A 20,216-nucleotide genomic window follows, 5' to 3' on the forward strand; every position below is an offset into this window, starting at 1 on the left:
GCAGGCTCCCAGCAGAGGAACCTGATACAGGGCTCAATCCCAGGACTCTGGGATCATGCCCTGAGCCAAAGGCAGACGCTTAATGACTGAGCCACCCAGGTGCTCCTCAGTATATTGTATTTTTTAAAAATCCAGTTCACTGTATTTTTTTTTTTTTAAAGATTTTATTTATTTATTCGACAGAGAGAGACAGCCAGCGAGAGAGGGAACACAAGCAGGGGGAGTGGGAGAGGAAGAAGCAGGCTCATAGCGGAAGAGCCTGATGTGGGGCTCGATCCCGCAACGCCAGGATCACGCCCTGAGCCGAAGGCAGACGCTTAACCACTGTGCCACCCAGGCGCCCCAACTGTATTTGTTTTTTAATTTCCCTTGAGACATCTTCTTTGACCTATGGATTATTTCCAAGTTTGTTCAGTTTCCAGGTGTTTGGAAATTTAGCTGTTATTCTGTTATTTAGTTCTAGTAGACAGCATACTGTTAGGTCATAATTTTTTAATTCACTCTGCCAATCTGTCTTTTAATTGGTGTATATATAAACCATTTATGTTTATGTAATTTTTGTTATGTTAGTGTTTAAGTCTGTTTCTCTGTTCTTTTTTTCTACTTTTCTGTGGGGGTACTTAAACATTTTTTGGAATCCCTTTTTGATTTATCTGTGTTTTTGAGTGTTTCTCCCTATAAAGTTCTTTTCGTGGTTGATCTAAGTATTGTATATACCCAATTTACCACGTTCTACTGGTATTATCATTTTACTAATTAATCTTCTCCTTTATGTCCCTATACCCTCCCCTGTTTATAATTTTCTTAAAAATTTTCTGTACATTTACAATCACATTAGACAGTATATTTCCTTCAGACATCAAACAAAATTTAGAAAACATAATTTAGAAAGAGGAGAAAATAAGTCTACTTACCCACATTTTCCTGTGTTTTTCTTTCTGCCTAATGCAGTTTCTCCTTTTATTGCTTTCTTTCTGTTTAGAAAACTTCTTCAGCCATTCTTTTAGGTTAGGTGTGCTTGCTCTAAATTTTTTAGTTTCTTTTTCTTTCATTTGAGAATTCTTGATTTCCCTGATTTTGAGGGATATATTTGCTGGATATGAGGTTATGAGTTCATAGTTATTTTCTTTTAGTGTTCAAAAAATGTGCCAGTTTCTTCAAGCCTCCGTGGTTTCAGATGAGAAATCCTCTGTCATTCAAAGAGTTTATCCCCTATAGGTAGGGTGCCCTTTCTTTATAGCTGCTTTAAAATTTTTCTCTTTTGTCTTTGGTTTTCAGAAGTTTGAGTAAGATGTTTCTTGGCATTTATTTCTTTGGGTTTATCCTGTTTTGTGTTTACTCGGTTTCTTGAATTTTCAAGTTTATGCCTTTTGTCATTATTTCTGTAAATATTTTCTTTAAGTTACTTGTCTGCCCATTATTTGTTTAAGTACTTTTTCAGCCTGGCGCTCTTTCTCCTCTCCTTCTGGGACCCTGATAACCCAAATATTAGATCTTTTATAGTCATACGGGTTACTGAGACTTCATTTTTTTCCTAGTCTGTTTGCTCTTTGCTTTTCAAATTGGATAATTTTTGTTGTTCTATCTCCAAATTCACTGATGCTTTCCTCTGTCTTCACCATTGTTTTTGATCCTATCCACTGTGTTTTCAGTTATTTTACTTTTTAGTTGTAAAATTTTCATTTGGTTCTTCTTTATATTTTCTGTTTCTTTACTGAGACTGCTTATTATTTGTTTCAAGAATGCTAGTAATTGCTCATTGAAACCCTTTTATCATAGCTTCTTTATGTCATAATTTTAACATCTCTATCTTCTCAGAGTTGGCCTCTATTTGCTTTTTCATTCAGTTTATGTTCTTTAGGGTTCTTGTCATAAGGAGTGATTATTGATTGAAACCTAGATATTTTTGGTTAGGAGACTCTGGATCTAAACCTTTTCTTTTAGCTGTTTTTCACTAATAGCACTCTGACCGGGAAAGAGTAGGTGCCACCTCATTTCTTCCAGGTGGGAGTAGAAATCCAAGTTTCCCATTAAGCCTCCATTCACCCCTGATGGTGTTGGTGGGAGCTCCAACTCTCCACAAGGCCTCTTGTGACACCATCCCAGCAGGTGGTGCTGGATAGGGTGTAATTTAAGGCTCCCCACATTGTCTCCACTATACCATGAGGGATGGGGTGCCTTGTTAAGTTCCTTCTCCCTGCTTTCTCTGACAGCATCCTGCAGAGTAAGAGGCGCCTCTTGACAGCCTAATAAGGATGGGAGTTAGTCTTTGTTGCATGGTAAAGGTGGGGCCATAGTGCTTTCTGTGGTGTTTGGAGTAGGGCAGTAAATTTTTTTTTTTTTAAGATTTTATTTATTTATTCGACAGAGATAGAGACAGCCAGCGAGAGAGGGAACACAGCAGGGGGAGTGGGAGAGGAAGAAGCAGGCTCATAGCGGAGGAGCCTGATGTGGGGCTCGATCCCATAACGCCGGGATCACGCCCTGAGCCGAAGGCAGACGCTTAACCGCTGTGCCACCCAGGCGCCGCTAGGGCAGTTATTTTTTATTATTATTATTATTTTATTTTTATTCTTAAAGATTTTATTAATTTAAAGGATTTATTAATTTAATTTATTAATTAATTTGAGAGAGAGAGAGACCGAGCATGAGCGGGAGGGAGAGGGATAGGGAGGAGACTCCCCGCTGAGCATGGAGCCCGACGCAGGGCTCAATCCTAAGACCCTGAGATCATGACCTGAGCTGAAGGCAGATGCTTAACTGACGGAGCCACCCAGGTGCTCCTAGAGCAGTTATTTTTATATAAGTTCTCTCTCTTGGAGCCTACCCTTTTCTTGGTCCTTTGGGAGAGCAGGCTTTTGTTGGGGCTTTTTTTTCCTGCACCATTGGCATTTCTGGGTTACCCATTACTCTAGCAACCAGTCTGGGATATATGAAGCAAAAGAAAAACTTGGGGAACTCACTTCTGTGTTGTTTTTTTGGATCCCAAAGTCCCAGCCATTCTGTCTTCTCAGCTTTCAGTCATCTTACATTTTGTTTTATGTATAATGTCTAGGGTTTTTAGTTTTAGTTAGAGGGAGAGTAGGGAAAACTAGTGTGCCCCATCCTCCTGGAAAGAGAAGTCTCTAAAGGACTTTTAACATAAATATCACATTTGCAGAGGATATGACATGGGGTAGCTATTAATGGGGACTGTGATGATAGTAACTGAATTGGCAAAATGGATCTGGATAATGGATTTGGTCTGTGGTGTTGAAAATAATTGGCTAAAGGGTCTTTGAAAAGGTGCCTGGAAGTACTCTGGGTAGATAATCTGAACTTGAACAAAGTAAGAAGGAAACAGAGGAGACCCAGCTGGATTTGAGTGGTGCTCTAGAGGGAGGAAGTTGATAAGGCAGTGAAGTGTCCATGGCCACGGTTATAGGGTTAGTGATACAGCCCACATCATTAAGAAAAATGGCAGACTTTTCTTTTGCAGTATGGCGCTATATTGGTCTTTGCATTGATTTTTGACAAATTGTAGATGAAGATTATGTAATAAAAAAATTTAAAAAGTATAACTTAAATCTTTTTTAAGATTTTATTTTTAAGTAATCTCTACACCCAAGGTGGGGCTTGAACTCACAACCCCAATATCAAGAGTTGCATGCTTCACTGACTGAGCCAGCCAGGCATCCCTTGTAACTTAAAGACAATATGAATGAGAGTAGATTCAAAAACTTGTATATTTCAGTTTGAGTGTTTCTCTGCCTCTCATATTTGTATTTGTATTTGTATTTCAAAGCCAAAGCTATTCAAGATATTTGTTTCTTCTTTCTCCCTTCAAATTTATGTTGATGACGTTTCTATAACCATTACAATGTCAGAGTGTTTTGTCTCTGGAAAAATAGCATATATAAGAGTCCTTCATAGTTACTGTACAAATGATTTTTTTCAAATGCGCTAAACTTGTTTTTTTCTTTATATTAGAAGAATTCATACCTATCTGGAGGGGCGCCTGGGTGGCTCAGTTGGTTAAGCATCTGCCTTCAGCTCTGGTCATGATCCCAGGGTCCTGGGGAGCCTGCTTCTCCCTCTCCCTCTCCCCCTGCTGGTGCTCTCTCTCTCTGTCACATAAATAAAATCTGTTTTTTAAAAAATGTCTATCTTGAGGGGAATTTTAGAAGATAACATGAGAGAACTTAGCACTGTGGCATGCACAGAGTAAGGCCTCTTTTTTTTTTTTTCTCTTCTATACAGCCTTTTCATTTCCCTTTGAATGAACAGAATGGCTTCAGAATTGGAAAGAATTATAAGCAGCATTGAGATTCTTTGAAAGGATTAATATAACTGATAATCTTGTTTAAGATAATCCATTCGTTCTCTTTCATAATAGTAGCCTAAGGAGAATGTGTATCTTTAGATATATACACAGCATAGCATTTGCATTATGTATGATGAAATTAAGACTATAAGCTCTGTGGCTTCTTAGTAGACGACATAGACATTGTCATCAAGTATATGATAGCTTTTGGAGTAGAGCATTATTTAAGGAATATTGGAATATTTCAAGTTCAATTCCAGTTGTTTATATTAATCTGATTGTATCTTATTCTTAATTCTGAGTGCCACATACCTATCAAAATGAGTTATGTATCAAATGCAGATTTATAGGTTCGTAAGACTTGAAAGTATGAAAGGTAGCCCCTTTGCTTACCCCAGAATGTTTGTAATCTAACAACTAAGATGAACGTATTTATGAAAATCTGCAATATAAGGATAGCAAAATGAGACTGAGGACTTTGACTAAACATATCCAGTTTAATTTTTCAAATTTGAACATAAGTATAGAATGGAATTCTCCTGTTTAAGGAGTGTCCGGGAGGAACGCTGACCTCACAGAGGAGGTCATTGACTAACAAGATTCCAAAGGAGATGACTCAGCAGGCGGGCTGGTTTGCCACAGCGCCGCCCGCCAGTGTGAGGGTAGACCAGGAAACTCAGTGGATTAGAGCAAGACTGTTTCCTACTCATAGCGCAGCAAAAAGCAGTTGTGACGCATTCCTATTTTAATTATTTGACATTAGACATTAATTGATAATGTACATCAATAAAATACTGCAGTCAGTACTGCATTAAATACATGGATTTAATGTGATTCTCATTAAATACCACTTTTAGGAAGGTCCAGCTTTTAAAATGCCAAAACACGAACAGAGTCTAAAACAGCTACTGCAGTGGTCATCTGGGTCTGTAGCCTTACGGAAGTCCTGCCTTACTCCCCACTAGAAATCCTTTAATGGATTACTTGCCTCTCTCAGTAATTCCCCCGTCCCTGTTGTCTTTATTCAACTACTTGCTCACTTTGAATAGACTTCGTTTTCTACCCAACTTCATGTTTTCAGGGAACTAAATTGCTTTTTTCCCCCTCCCTCGATCCTACTGACAGAGTGTATTTTTATACCTTTCTAGGCTATTCTCTAAACTAAAAAATCATCCTGGGAATACCATCTTTCATAGGGCAGTGGGCTAATTTAAAATGATGTCAAAGTTTGAGTTTTTATTAACTGTGTGATAAGAAGAAAGGACTTCAGAGGTGCGTTATGTTTAATTTAGAATTTTCTTTGACATGGTTAGTGGAGCTTAAAAAGCCCTTCATATTTATCTAAGTTGTACTTCAAAAGTAGCTGCCCTTGATAATATCATTGAAGAAATAAGAGAGCTAGAAAATTCTTGTGCAGTGCCACTCTAAACAGGAGCTTGCCATAAGGCATTTTGGAGCCAAACTCAAACAAAAAAGGTAGAAATCTCACCTGCAGAAGTTGGGATGCAGAAATGGTTTTTAAGAGACGGTCATGATTTGTCTTCTGCTTTTGGGACATCCATACTTGATCCTTCTTTTTGTTGCTTTTGTTTTATGTTTTGTTTCTTTAACAGTTCTTAGAATTATACGTACAAATTTTAGAAAAGAGCGTTTTTCTTTATTTGGATTAGTTCTGCCTCTACATCCTAGCTTTTACTAGCCCTCTGAAGGATGACAGAACACGGTGGTTCTGGGGCGCCTGGGTGGCACAGCGGTTGGGCGTCTGCCTTCGGCTCAGGGCGTGATCCCGGCATTATGGGATCGAGCCCCACATCAGGCTCCTCCGCTATGAGCCTGCTTCTTCCTCCCACTCCCCCTGCTTGTGTTCCCTCTCTCGTTGGCTGTCTCTATCTCTGTCGAATAAATAAATAAAATCTTAAAAAAAAAAAAAAAAAGAACACGGTGGTTCTGAGAATGAATTATTTGTCAGATGTCTTCTAGAATATGTCTTTGGGAAAAAAGGGTGTGTGCATTTTTAAAGGAAGGGACATATCTGAAAATTTCATAAAATCTAAATATTTTCCATACACAAGAATACTGCAGAGCAACCTCTTGGGGTTTTTTTTGTTTGTTTGTTTTTGGTTCTTGAGCTCCTATAAATGTCAAATCTTTCTATGGCTTTGAGAAGACATAATCACTTCAGGATTACTTTCCTTTTTCAGCTTCTAAAAATCCACATTTAAAGTTCTACATTTCCTATAATTACTTTGTTTGGACTCATAACCATTAATAGTGTTTCACATAAGGAAGTGTAGAATCTATATCATCCAATTTATAAATATAGGATAGACAAAATACAGATGATCTGACACTGTTACTGAAATTATTTTTCTAAAGGACGGGACTTTTTCCCTCTTACCCTGGCACATGGTTTTCAAGATTAACAATAATGAGTGCTTTGTCCTTAATTTTCAGTAGAAAATCAAAATGGAAAAATTGATCTGTAGGAGTTATGGGGAAATGCAGTAACTTTTTTTTTTTTTTAAAGATTTTATTTATTTATTTATTTGACAGAGAGAGAGACAGCCAGCGAGAGAGGGAACACAAGCAGGGGGAGTGGGAGAGGAAGAAGCAGGCTCCCAGCAGAAGAGCCTGATGTGGGGCTCGATCCCAGGGCTCTGAAATCACGCCCTGAGCCAAAGGCAGACGCTTAACGACTGAGCCACCCAGGCGCCCCAGTAACTTCTTTTTTTTTTTACATTGCAGTTGCTGTTCAATATTCATTAATTCTCTCTCAATTCATTTTGGCAAGAAGGTATTTTAAAGTAAGCTGTTCAAACATGATTTATAGTTGATAAGTTGATCTCTTAATCCAAATTGTCATATTATCTTGTTCCAGTCCTGGGTATGGAAGAGTAAAGGTTCATAGGATTTGAACTTTGGCTTACTTGAATGCTAACATTTTAAGACAAACTTAGTCATTTAATACTTTTGAATTCTGAGATGCGTAGGAGTGGGAAAATACTCTCTACTAAAGTGACCACTAGAGGGCACTTGGCTGGCTCAGTTGGAAAAGCATGTAACTCTTGAACTTGGGGTCATGAGTTCCTGCCCCTTGTTGGATATAGAGATTACGTAAATAAAACTTAAAAAATAAAGTGGCCACTAGTTCTTGAATAAGCAGTATTATAACATTTTTTGAGTAACATTAAAGATTCTGGTATCCAAAATTTATGTGCTATTACAATATAGACTTCAAGAAATTTCTGTGCTCATAATAATAGGAAAACAAACCATCATTCTCACTTCCGTCCCCAGATATGAAAATATTCATTCTTTTGGGTTCATTTTATTAAAGCAAAGTGCATGCATGCTTTCTTAAAAAAAATGTGTCTTAAAGTCATTTTCTTTATTGCAGGTGATTAGAGCACATGCATCTAATCTGTAACTTACATAACATGTAGTCTTTCAAAGAACATATTAATGTATATAATCAGAATATAGGTACTGGTCCTTAGATAAGTTTTTACCATTGTTTAGTCTTTATGCACTTTTAAAGAAATTTCATCACCTGTTTCTTCCCAGTGTGGAGGTAAGAAAGGGAATGGTAATTAAAGCTTTGTAAGCCAAACCTATTTCCCTATCCTACAGGTACTCCAAATTAAATTAATAAAGTTAGTATTTTTAAAGTTTCTTGCTAGCTAAGCTAAGCTAGGGAACAAATGGGACATTTACTCTCCAAATGTTTTTGTTTAATAATATTACAGGTAAAAAACAGTTTACAAGCATCCTCCATGTATGGTAAGTTAACAGAGCATAACATGCAAAATGAGATATGAAGAAAAACATCTGAATTCGGTGAATACCAAAAGCTAAAGGTCCAAGAATTCCTTCATTTACAACACAAGGTAGAATGAAGAATTCTAACAGTTCTCAAGCGAAAATACCAATATCCAGTTAAAGGAAAATTGAAATAGAATTTAATGATTGTTTTATAACAGGATTAGGTTTGAGTACATATAACAGAGAAACCCCAAATAATGGCAGCTTCCACAAGATGGAAGTTTATTTCTCTCCAGTCAGAAACATCCAGAGTAGAGAGTCTGAAGCGGACAGTGGCTCTGCAGTGTCCACAGGGACCCAGACAGGCATGGAAGCCTGGGCTTCCATGTCCAGGTTAGCCTTTGGCTGTCCGGGACTCTGAAGTCCAGTCATCACCTTGTACTCAAGATTCAGGAGGAAGGAACAGAGGTGGGGCTACAGAGGAAAGGACTTTCTCATGGAGTCCTCTCCTGTCAACATCTGCCTGCATCTTGTTAGCCAGAACTCGGTCACATGACCACACGAAACTGTGAGGGAGACTGGGGTATGTTCATTAACTTGATTGTGGTGATTATTTCAAAAATGTGTACTTAGATCATCATGCCATACACGTTAATTAAATACAGCTGTCAACTTCTACCTCAGTAAAGCTGGAAGAACAAAGGGCTTAAAGGCCCAGTAAACCTAATTATAGAAAATAGGAGGAAACAGCTAAGCCTGTAAATTGATGGTTGAAAAGAAACCTGAATTTTATTCTCAGCCTCAGAAGACTTATATTTGGAACTATGGAGCGGTGCATATTAAAAAACTTGAAACCCAAGTGAAAATGAGATTGTGTAGTTACTGCATGGGTTCAGTTGATTCTTGTCAGTTTCTGATGCTGTGTTTGGTCCATATTGTTACACTACATCTTCAGATTTGTTGTATTCTATCATACACGGAAGACACTTGGAAATGCAGAAGCCAGGATCCTGGCGAAAGGCTATTTTGTTACTCATTTGATTTTGTGGTCAAATGTAACCAGTAATTAGTTTACCATTTTTAAGAGCATTGCAAAGTTTCTTCACCTTAGTTCAAACTCACTAAAAACATGAATTAGCAAAAACATTGTTGGAACCTGGGATGGCTCCTAACAGTGTGGGTTTGTGCATATTATATAGAGATTAAGAAGAAGGATGGCAGTAAGAAACCTGGCTCGGTGTGTAGCTGTGTCAGGTTGATAAGTACTTTGTTGTTCTGAAACTTAAAACGGAGGCATCTATGTAAGGTCAGTCTGAAAAGTATTTCTCAGATACCATGTTCTGATTAATTGGTAATGATGGTTTTTGTTTTTCCTTACAAACCCTGTGATATTAGCCATCCTTCTTTCTTTCTTGCAGGACAGAGGTCAGATCAAGGCAGCCCCTTCAGGATGACCTTCCTTTCTTTGAGAAGCCGCCAAGCAGGCAGTTTTCCTTACCAAACCTGTCTCCAGAAGATCCTCAGCAGAAGACAGCACTAGCAAATGAGGAAGCATTGCAGAAGATCTGTGCCCTTGAAAATGAACTTGCTGCTCTCAGAGCTCAGATTGCCAAAATCGTGACCCTGCAAGAACAGCAAAATCTCATTGCAGGTCTGTAAATCCTACGTTTGTCTTAACCAGTGAACTGGACATTAGGAGAATGCCACTAATTTTAAAATGTATTAGCAAGTAACAGCCATGGGGTTGTTAGAAAACCAAAGGTCAGTCCTCTCCGTGGTTCAGTCCAGGACCCAGTCAAATTTAAGTGGTTTTTGTTGGTTTTGAACAATTTTGATGCTATCAGAGAGGATGAATTTGGAAAAATGCTGAAATTCACACAGTTGAATTGCTGCTGCTGTGAATGCACTGGGAAGTTTTGTCTGTGATAATGGCACCAACTTTATCAGCCGCGAAGTGATCTCAAAACAGTCCTGACAGGGTTGCATGCTCTTTACTTACCTGCAGGTCTTAAGGCAAGTCCTTGGCATTTCTCCCTCCCTCTCCGGCTTTAAAACAGGCTGATAGTACCTCTGTTGTGGAGTTGTAGTAAATGTGGAAATTATATACACTGCCTTTAGCACATAGTAGCTACTTAATAGTCCTTTCTCTTCCTCTTGCCCAGAGTAGAAACTGAATTCAGGTCCTGTGACTTCTGGTCTAATACTTAATACTGTTTGCTTTTATTTGTGTGCATTGTCACTTTGGAGAGGAAGCCATAGCCTTGAAATCCTAGCCCATTAACCTGTTGGCAAGTAGCAGTTGTTTTTCCTAGTGGTGTTCCGGAGTCCTGGCTAGACTCAGAATTAGCCAACTCTAAAGGTTAAAGGATAAGGACAGTTACTCTGCCTGGGAGCCACTTGTGCTCCCGGAGTTTAACGCAGTCCAGCACGGAAGCCTCTTCTAACTGCCAAGATGGACAGAGGGCGGATGCGCTCGGGCACTGAGTGCTTGAGAAGTGACTGGTTACTTAAATTTGCGTGGAACTTTTTGAAAACCAGAAGTCCTGCCTTTGCTTTTAACTTTTAAATTGCATTTCTCTTTTGCTTTACCTCCCTCTTCTGGCAGACTATGAAAACTGCTATAAATAGTGAGGCAGTTTGGAAATTTATGTTATTAGGTGTTCTTTTTACAGTAGAAATCCCTTGAGTAAAAATTTTGCATTGAGCTCCTCCTAATTAATACGGTTCAACCAGTGAACAACTCTGTCCTCTAGGTGTGCAGAAAGATGGATTTTTACATCCTTATTTTGTAACCACTTTAACTCTTACCTTAGTTACGTTTTGAAAAAGGACACTCTATCTTCTTTCAGAAATTTGTTGAAGAATATGTCTTAAAATTTTTAATGCTTAATAAGTCTTATACGTAAATATTCTTCAGATGAACCACAAATTTGTCAGTTTTTTCAAATACAGTACTGAATTGTCAAACTGTCTATGTTGCAGATGTTTATACAGTGCACACTTCTTTATCTAAAAGTAGCTACAGCGCGTACAGCCATCAGACTTGAACATTTGAGATCACAGAAACACCCCTGTTAAGTTAAATGGAACTTTGGGGTTAGATGCAGGTATTCAAGATTCTAACCAAGTAACTGAAACTTCCCTTACTTACATAACTGAAGGTTTGTTTGTTTTTTTTTAAGCATATTGATTTCAGGTATACAGAAATCCTTAACATAACTTTGCTGTTGGGAGTATTTTATTTGCCTGTTACCATCAAGACAAATTGATTTTTCCTTATTTCTGTAGGTGACTTAGATCCTACCGCATCCGTTACTACGCCACCATCCTCTGGCCCGCCCCCGCCCCCGCCCCCCCCCACCCATCCCCCCATCAGGGCTCCACCAAAGTGTATCATCAGCTATTGACCTGATAAAAGAGCGAAGAGAGAAAAAAGCCTGTGCTGGAAAGAGCAGTCCAAAGAAACCCGATATGCCAAACATGCTAGAGGTCCTTAAAGATATGAACAGTGTAAAACTTCGGTCAGTAAAAAGGTGAGGATACATTTACCTTCTCTCACACTTTATTTTTGTTATGTCTTGTATTTTGTTATGTCTAGACTTCTTGAGAACTGTCTTTTATAACCTGATTTCCATGAATAGTTCTAGTTTTTAGTTTAAAACAAGGCCCACGTGTCTCCTGTATAATTAAGAAATTAGCAAACATCTCCAGGTTACTTTTTAGTTTTCCCCCCATTGCATTTAAAGTTCTTTTATGTAAAGTCTATGTTATTGTCCAGTTGTTCATTCCATAAAGCTGTGTCGTATACCTACTATGGCAGTCACTAGGCTTTGGGAGAAGAATGGGACTGTGATTGGCCTGAAGGAGAGCGTAATCCGTGCTCTTGAGTTGAACTGAGAAGCTATTCATTGGGCATCTTTGTGTTCTTTGAGCCGTAAATCTCGGGTTTCTGTCTCCCTTCTGTCCGTGTTTGTCAGTAACTTCACTGGGGATCTGTGATGCTGGAGGGGTGCCATCAAGCATGTAAAGGCACACAGCGTACTTCTCTGAGGGATGCCAGCATATCGAAATGTCCCTTTGGTTTCTGTTCACTTCCTGAAGGTCAGAACAGGATATAAAGCCCAAACCAGTGGATGCTACTGACCCTGCTGCCCTCATAGCAGAGGCTCTGAAAAAGAAATTTGCTTATCGATACCGAAGCGATAGTCAAGGTGAAGTTGAAAAAGGAATTCCAAAACCTGCACCAGAGGCCACCTCAGAAACAGTGTTGGTGAGTATTAGGTCCCCCTTCTTCCTTGTACAGCATGGCAGTTTACTCCGTTGCTGAGCCCTTGGATTTTGTGACATTCAGCTGGGGTCTCGGCAAGATTCAGAAGGATGTGCTCGGGAACTGAGCCCCTACCTGCAAGTAGATTATTTATAGAACATAAAAAGGAAGTAAAAAACAACTCCTGGTTTCCCTACTTAGCATCTCCAGTATTAAATTTTCCATGCTGTGCTTTATTTATATGTAAGCATAATGAAGCGAAATTCATTATAATAAGATTTATATCTTAGGACAGTATGTATGTCGCGATAGAGAATTCAAAGTGCAGGAAGATCATTTTCCCTTAGGGTGTCCTGTGGAAGTTGCCTGAAGAGGGTGAGATTTGACCTGGGCCTTGCAGGATGTGTTTCATGTCATAGGTGGAGATGGAGCAGATTTCACGGAAACTCAGATATTAATTTATACATTCCCTTTACTGTCATGTGGAATATGTGCTTACCCACCCCAGAGAGGCCGGTATCTTAGAAATTCTAGCATCTTTGAAACTCTTCAGACATTGAAAAAAGGAAACCTTGTACTTCATTCTTCTACTCAGAGAAGTAAAATAGGACTAAAGTTGATAGTCTTCTGAGATGATAGTAGTTTTCTAGGAAGTAATCTGGTTACCTCTTTACCTTTCATTCTGTTAATGTGTCATGTTCAGTTCATGAAGGTTTTAATATTCTCTAGCCTCTTGGTTTTTCATGCAGAACCTACCCAGACCTTTGATTCATGATTAGGAGGGGAATGGGTCATTACTGTTACCTGAACCAGTATCTTTATTTCTACTTTTTGTTTCTTTTCTAGTTTGGGCCACACATGTTGAAGTCTACAGGAAAAATGAAGGCTTTAATTGAAAATGTCTCAACTTCCTAAGAGACAGCAGAGAAAAACAATCCTTGTTTCAGCTGTTGGTTTGTTAGGGCTGTTTGGCAAGTAGAAATCCACACTATTTAGTAAATACCTGGATTTAGTATTCAGTGGTTTCCTTTAAGTCTAATTAGATTCAGCAATAACAAAAGCACTCTAAGTTTGTGGGTTTGGTTTTTTATGAGAAGATTAGTTCTGAAGTTTTCCGTAACGTGTATTCAGACATAACATGTGTTTTTAATGTATAGGCAGCGTGTTTAGATTTCTAGTCTCGAAAACAATTATACAGATTTCAGAAGAAACATTTGTAGATGTTTTTAATTCTTAACACTAATTTATCTTTGCAAATATTTCATATGCATATATTTGGATATAAAATAATAGTATACATGAGATTTAATAGTGTCAGTGAGGGTGTGTTACCGTCGCTAGTTGTCATTGATCATTTACTCCTCAACGGTGGAGCACAGGTTGTCGGAGTGAAGTGTTTCGGATTGGAACCTTTTTGCCTTGAATAGGACTTTTACCTTAGATTCTCTCATTTCCTTGGAGATGGGGTTCAAGTAGGAACCAGATAATGTTCACTGCTGAAAATTCTATAATGCTTTCGTTTAAGGGGAAGTCAAAGACTATGGAAGCTGTTTTCACTTTAGTGCTGTCCAGCGCTGAGGAAGAAAATTTAGTTTTCATATAGTGAGAAATCAGATTATTGAATTAAATCTATAACAAGTAAAAACCAGAATGTACCATCATCTTTTTTTCCCCAGTTGAATAAATGGCATCACAAAGAAGACTTGTTGCTAAGTTAATACATAGTGGAAATGGCAGTATAATGGAATTTTAAGATTTTTAATATTGGTCAAATATAGCTTTATAATGAAACCTTGAATGGGCGAAACAATTTCCTATAAGTTGTATATCATTGTTCACAGTGCTGTTCTGTTGAATTACATTATGCAGCAAACCTTAGGTGCTATTAGAAAGTGGAGAACAGCGTTTCTTGTTGGGGGCTTCTGAGGGATTGCTATTTAAGTGATCATTTGTGAATGCTTGATAAATCTTTATGGTTTTCTGTATTTCCGTTAAACTCAGCTATAGTTAATGCCAGAATCTCCTACCATGAGTAAATATTTGGATTTATTTAAATCTAATAAGAAGTGGAGATAGGAAGAGTAGGCATTTACTTTTAAGTTATTGAAAATATGTGCAATGTTCTCCAGCTTAAATTTGAACTGTGACTTATTTTACATTTGTTGATTGTTTCATATGACTTAAAAATTCTGCCTTTAAAAAAATTCAGAAAATTTGCCTGAATTACATATTTTGACCACCTAAGAATTTATATTTGTATCAGTATTGAATTTTGGCCACTACTCCAATTACTGTTGTGAAATAAAGCAAACTTATGTTTTCCTTGGACCATAAGGGCCTATATATTATTTTCTTAATGGATAAGAAAGATTCTCTTATATCGTACATGCAGATTTTTTAGAATTTGCTTTCTGCATTTTTAAGGTGGAAATCTGTTGCCACATATTCACCAGTCTCATTCAGTCTCTCCCACTCAACACAATGCCTGAAGTGAATGATGATAAAAATAGTTAAACTTTACATTTTATAGCTGAAGCCCAGAAAGTTAGTTAAGTAACTAGTATGTTTTGTCTCCTATGGTCTGACTAGTCCAGAGGCTCACTATATGTACATCCTGACTGACTTGGGGTCAGAGAGCACTGGACATGGAGTTAAACAAGTCATACTGTTTTCAAAATGGGAATAATGCTCAGCTCAAAAAATTGTTGAGGATTAAATGAAATGAGTTTGAATGCATTCTGTGAGTGGTAGAGAGCGAAATAATTACTACTTACATGATTTTATATTAGGTCACTGTAGTTTCCAGTAGACTGATTTCTGCTAGGTGCCGTCCTGTATACTACTTGCACAAGCTTGGGGTGGAGCAGGAAAAGTCAGTCATAGGCCCTTCAGTACAAGAATCCTGTTTTCTTGGTACATTAAATTCCTGAGTGAAAAAAACAACACGAGGTAACAACTACCAGAAACAAATACTTTGGAAAAACCATCCTTCTAACAAACAACTACTTCAAAATTAGAAGTTTTCTCTGGGGGATAGAATCAGGCAGATAGAAGTTTAAATTTTTGGGAGGTAGTCCAAGATAGTGGTGTAGGGAGCTGCTTAAATCTACATATAAAGCAATTGTTCTTGAAGAACTGAGGGCTGACAGACAACAGCTTCTGTACAACGAGAGGAACCACACAGAGAAACGTAGGCTAGAGACCAACACAGTAATGACAGGAACCCCACCCCCAGTGCAGCAAACTACATAAGGAGGGCTATCCTGGAGGAGGCTGTGTGCAGGCTTGTCCGCCCTGGGGCACAGCAAAACAAAAAAAAAAAAAACAAAAAAACCCCAACAGTGGTTGAAGGGCAATTAGCCTATGAGTGAAGGAGATCCATTTCCTAACCGCAGAGTGTCAGACGAATGGTGGAGAAACTGCTGGGACTCTGGTGGAAAGCACTGCTGATTACCATTGTTTATGTTCCCCTCCATCTTGATAGTGTAGACTGGAGCAGAGTCCAGGCACTCTAGCCAGCCTGCTGGGACCACCCCAGTGAGCCTCAGGCCCCCACCAGCTCGAGCCATTCCCCCCAAAGGTGCCCTAGCATAGTGTGCATAGCATACCCCTGGCCTGTGTCTGCTCCCAGTTCAGCTTACCATCCAGAGCTGTCAGGCACCAGCAGTCTGCACGGGGGCATTCCTACCAGGGCCACTCCTTCAAGACTGGGAGAGGTGGCTGTTCTGCCTAATTTATAGAAACAAAGGCAAACAAAATGAAGAATATGTTCCAAACAAAAGGAAAGGACAAAACCTCAAAATGGAGAGAAGCATGCTACCTGTAAAGAGTTCAAAGTAATGACCATAAATACATTCAGTAGACTTGAGAGAAGAGTGGGTAAACTCAGGGAGAACTTCAACAGAGAAAATAAAAAGAACCAATTAGAGACGAACAAATGAAAAATACACTAGGCAGGATTAACAGATGACTAGAGGATGCAAGAGAAAGGCTCAGCAGTCTGGAAGAGTAAAGAATCCAAGCCAGACGGGGCGGGGCGGGGGAGAATGAAGTGAGGCTCGGTCAAGGAACCACTGAGAGGACATAGAGTGAACTCACATGCACATTATAGGGGCCCCAGAAGGAGAAGAGAGAAGGGAAGCAAATCTATTTGAAGAACTAATAGCTGAAAACTTTGGGTAAGGGAAACAGCCAGGAAAACAATCTGCAAGGAGAGCCACACCAAGATGTTTTACAATTAAAATGGCAAAAGGTAAAGAGAAAATCTTTAAGGCAGCCAGAGAAAAAGTCATGTACAAGGGAAGCCCCCATAGGACTCTCTGTTGATTTTGCAGCAGAAATTCTGGCCAGAAAAGAGTGGCTGGATATATGTGAAATGCTGAAAGGGAAAAGCTTACAACTATGAATACTTTAGCCTACAAGGGTCACATTCAGAGTTAAAGGAAAGACAGTTTCCCAGACAGGTAAGAGCTGAGGTTCATCACCACCAAACCAGCCTTACAAGAAATGTTAAAGGGTCATCTTTAAGCGGAAAAGTCCATAACTGGAAATAAAAAAAATATATGAAAGGAAAAAAGGTCACTGGTAAAGGAAATAATATAGTAAAGGCAGTAGAGCAGATACTTAAATAGTATGAAAGTTAAAAACAAAACCAGTAAAATCAACTGTGTAACTACAATAAATAGTAATTTAAGGGATACACAAAAATGTCAGATGTCCAAAACATAAAATGTGGGGGCAGGGAGTAAAAATTAGTGCTTTTCAGATGTGCCTGAACTTAAGCAGTTATCATCTTAAAATAGACTAGTACGTATACAGGTCAAGATACATGAGCCTCATGGTGACTACAAACCAAGAACCTACAACAGATACAAAAAATAATAAAGAGAAAGGAACCCAAACATAACAGAAAATGGTCAGACCAAAAGGGAAGAGACCAAAAGAAGAAAGGAGCAGAACTACAAAACCAGAAACAACAAAATGGCGGTAAGTACATGTTCATCAATAATTATGTTAAATGTCAACGAACTTGAAACCTAAGACAGTTAGTGAGAAGGCTAATTTCTTTGGCGCCTGGAAGCTGCATCCCAGAATCTCTTAAATTCTGTTAGGAGGTGGTTTTAAAGATGAAAAACATGGAGATGTTCTACCTTCAAACACGTGGTATTTTCCAAAACAATGTCAGCCCCCACTGGGAGTGCATTAGATTTTTGACTAAAATGGGGTTCACTTGTGATCAGTTTGTTCATTTGACCCATTGACTGTTAGCAAAAAATGTAGCTAATATTTTATATTATTAAATGTTGCATTTGATTTGGAAAAAAAAATGAACTCAGTGCTTCATTCAAAAGACATAGGGGGTGGCTGAATGGGTTTTAAAAAGACCGTCTATATGCTGCCTACAAGAGACTCACTTCAGATCTAACGACACATCTGTTGGAAGTGGAGGGATGAAAAAAGTTATTCCATGCAAATAGAAACAGTAAGACAGCTGGTGTGACAATACACATATCACACAAAATAGACAAAGACTGGGGGCACGTGGGTGGCTCAGTTTCAGTGTCTGACTCTTGATTTTGGCTCAGGTCATGACCTCGGGGTCCTGAGGATCGAGCCCTGCCTTGGGCTCCACACTCAGCACCGAGTCGGCTTGTCCCTATCCCTCTGCTCATCCCCCCATTTGCACTTGCTCTCTCTCAAATAAATAAAATCTTTTAAAAAAAACAAAGACTGTATCAAATGACAAGGGCATTACATAATGATAAAGGGGTTGATCCAAGAAGAGGATCTAACATTTGTAAATATCTATGCAGCCAATATAGGAGCATGTAAACATATAAAGCAGAATATTAATAGACATAAAAGAGAGAAAGTGCCAGTAATACTTTAATAGTAAGAGCCATTAATACCCCACTTACATCAATGGATAGATCATCCACAGAGAAAATCAGTAAGGAAACACTGGCCTTAATAAATGACACTTTAGACCAGATGGACTTAATAGATACATACAAAACATTCCATTCCTCCAAACTATAGAATACAGATTCTTTTCAAGTGTACAAGAACATTCTCCAGGAGAGATTATGTTAGGCCACAAAACAAGTTTCAATAAATTCAAGAAGATTGAAATACCAGGCATCTTTTCTGATCACAACAGTATGAAACTAGAAATCAATTACAAGAAGAAAACTGGTAAAAACACAAACACATGGAGACTAAAAAACATGTTATTAAACAGAAAGTCAATGAAGAAATCAAAGAGAAAATAAAAAAACACTTGGAGACAAATGAAAACTGAAACAACTCTACGAAAGCCATAGAATGCAGTAAAAAGCAGTTCTCAGAGGGAAGTTCACGGCAAAATAAGCCTACCTCAAGAAACAAAAATCCCAAATAAACCTAACTTTATATCTAAAGTTAGAAGGAAGGAAATAATAAAGACTACAGAGGCTAGCATTGCCCTGATACCACAAGACAAACCATACGAAAAGAAAATTACAGGTCAATATCCCCAATGCACATAGATGCAAAATACTCAACATAGTATAGGGAAGTCTAGCTACAGCAATCAGGAAAGAAAAAGAAAAGGTATCCAGATAGGAAAAGTATTAAAACTCACTATTTGCAGTTGACATACCCCATAAAAAACCCCAAAGGCTCCACCAAAGTACTATCATAACTATAAACTAATTCCGTTAAGCGGTAAACGGGGGCCTGGGTGGCTCAGTTCGTTAAGCATCCTACCCTTGATTTCGGCACAGATCATGATCTCAGGTTTGTGGGACTGAGCCCCGCATCCGGCTCCACACTCAGTGGGAGTCTGCTTGAGATTCTCTCCTTCTCCCATTGTCCTCCCCCCCTAAAATAAGTAAATCTTTTAAAAAAACAGTATACAAAATTAACATACAGAAATCAGTTGTAGTTCTAAGCTATTAGAAAAAAATTTGAGAAAATAATCCCATCTATAATTGCATCAAAAAGAAGAAAATACCTGGGAATAAATTTAAGGAAGTGAAACCTATACTATGAAAACCGTAAGACACTGATGAAAGAAATTGAAGATGACACATAGCATGCTCGTGGAGTGGAAGAACTGATATTGTTAAAATGCTCATACCACCCAAAGCAATCTACAGATTCAATGCAATCTCTATCAAAACACCAATATATATATATATATATATATATATATATATATATATATATATATATATATATATTTTTTTTTTTTTTTTTACAGAACTAGAATAATCCTAAAATTTGTATGGAATCACAAAAGACCCTCCAATAGCCAAAGCAATCTTGAGAAAGAACAAGAAAGCTGGAGGCACTGTGCTGATTTAAAAACCTATTCTATTATATAACTCTAGTAATTAAAACAGTATGATATTGGCATAAAAATAGACCTATAGATTAATGGGACAGAATAAAGAGCCCAGGAATAAATCCAGGCATATCTGGTCAATTGATCTATGACAAAGGAGCCAAGGATGTACAATATCTCAGTAAATGGTGTTGGAAATACTGGGCCACTATCTTATACCATATAAAAAAATAAATTCAAATGGATTAAAGACTTGAATAGGAGACCTAAAACCATAACCTCCTAGAAGAAACCATATGCAGTAAGGTCTTTGACATTGATCTTAGAAATATGTTTTTGGACCAGTCTCCTCAGGCAAGGGCAATGAAGGCTTATTAAAATCACAAGCAGGATCATATCAAACGAAAAATTTCTGCACTGCCAAGGAAACCCATCAACAAAACAAAAAGGCAACCCACTTAGTGGGAGATGATACTTGCAAATCATACATCTGATAAGGGGTTAATACCCAAAATATATAAAGAATTTACATAACTTGTATCAAAAAAACCAAATAT

The 20,216-nt window shown here is 38.2% G+C and overlaps 1 protein-coding gene and 1 long non-coding RNA gene across 2 annotated transcripts in view; one reads left to right on the plus strand and one right to left on the minus strand.

Annotated features, from left to right (window-relative positions):
* MTFR1 (mitochondrial fission regulator 1) overlaps positions 1 to 14,660 on the plus strand; it is a 63,961-nt gene extending 49,301 nt beyond the window's left edge. Inside the window, 5 exon segments of the mRNA XM_057307665.1 lie at positions 9,484 to 9,716; positions 11,354 to 11,438; positions 11,440 to 11,598; positions 12,167 to 12,335; positions 13,179 to 14,660. Of these exon segments, the coding sequence (XP_057163648.1) occupies positions 9,484 to 9,716; positions 11,354 to 11,438; positions 11,440 to 11,598; positions 12,167 to 12,335; positions 13,179 to 13,247 (715 nt within the window). The 3' untranslated portion in view covers positions 13,248 to 14,660.
* LOC130542860 (uncharacterized) lies at positions 11,610 to 19,255 on the minus strand. Its single transcript, XR_008957704.1, has 2 exons — positions 15,974 to 19,255; positions 11,610 to 15,258 (listed from the first exon to the last, which is right to left on the minus strand). It is a non-coding gene; the product is annotated as an uncharacterized LOC130542860 (long non-coding RNA).
* Positions 19,256 to 20,216: the final 961 nt, after the last annotated feature.

Source organism: Ursus arctos, unplaced genomic scaffold (assembly GCF_023065955.2).
Source record: "Ursus arctos isolate Adak ecotype North America unplaced genomic scaffold, UrsArc2.0 scaffold_6, whole genome shotgun sequence".
In the NCBI taxonomy this organism is placed as follows: Eukaryota; Metazoa; Chordata; class Mammalia; order Carnivora; family Ursidae; genus Ursus; species Ursus arctos.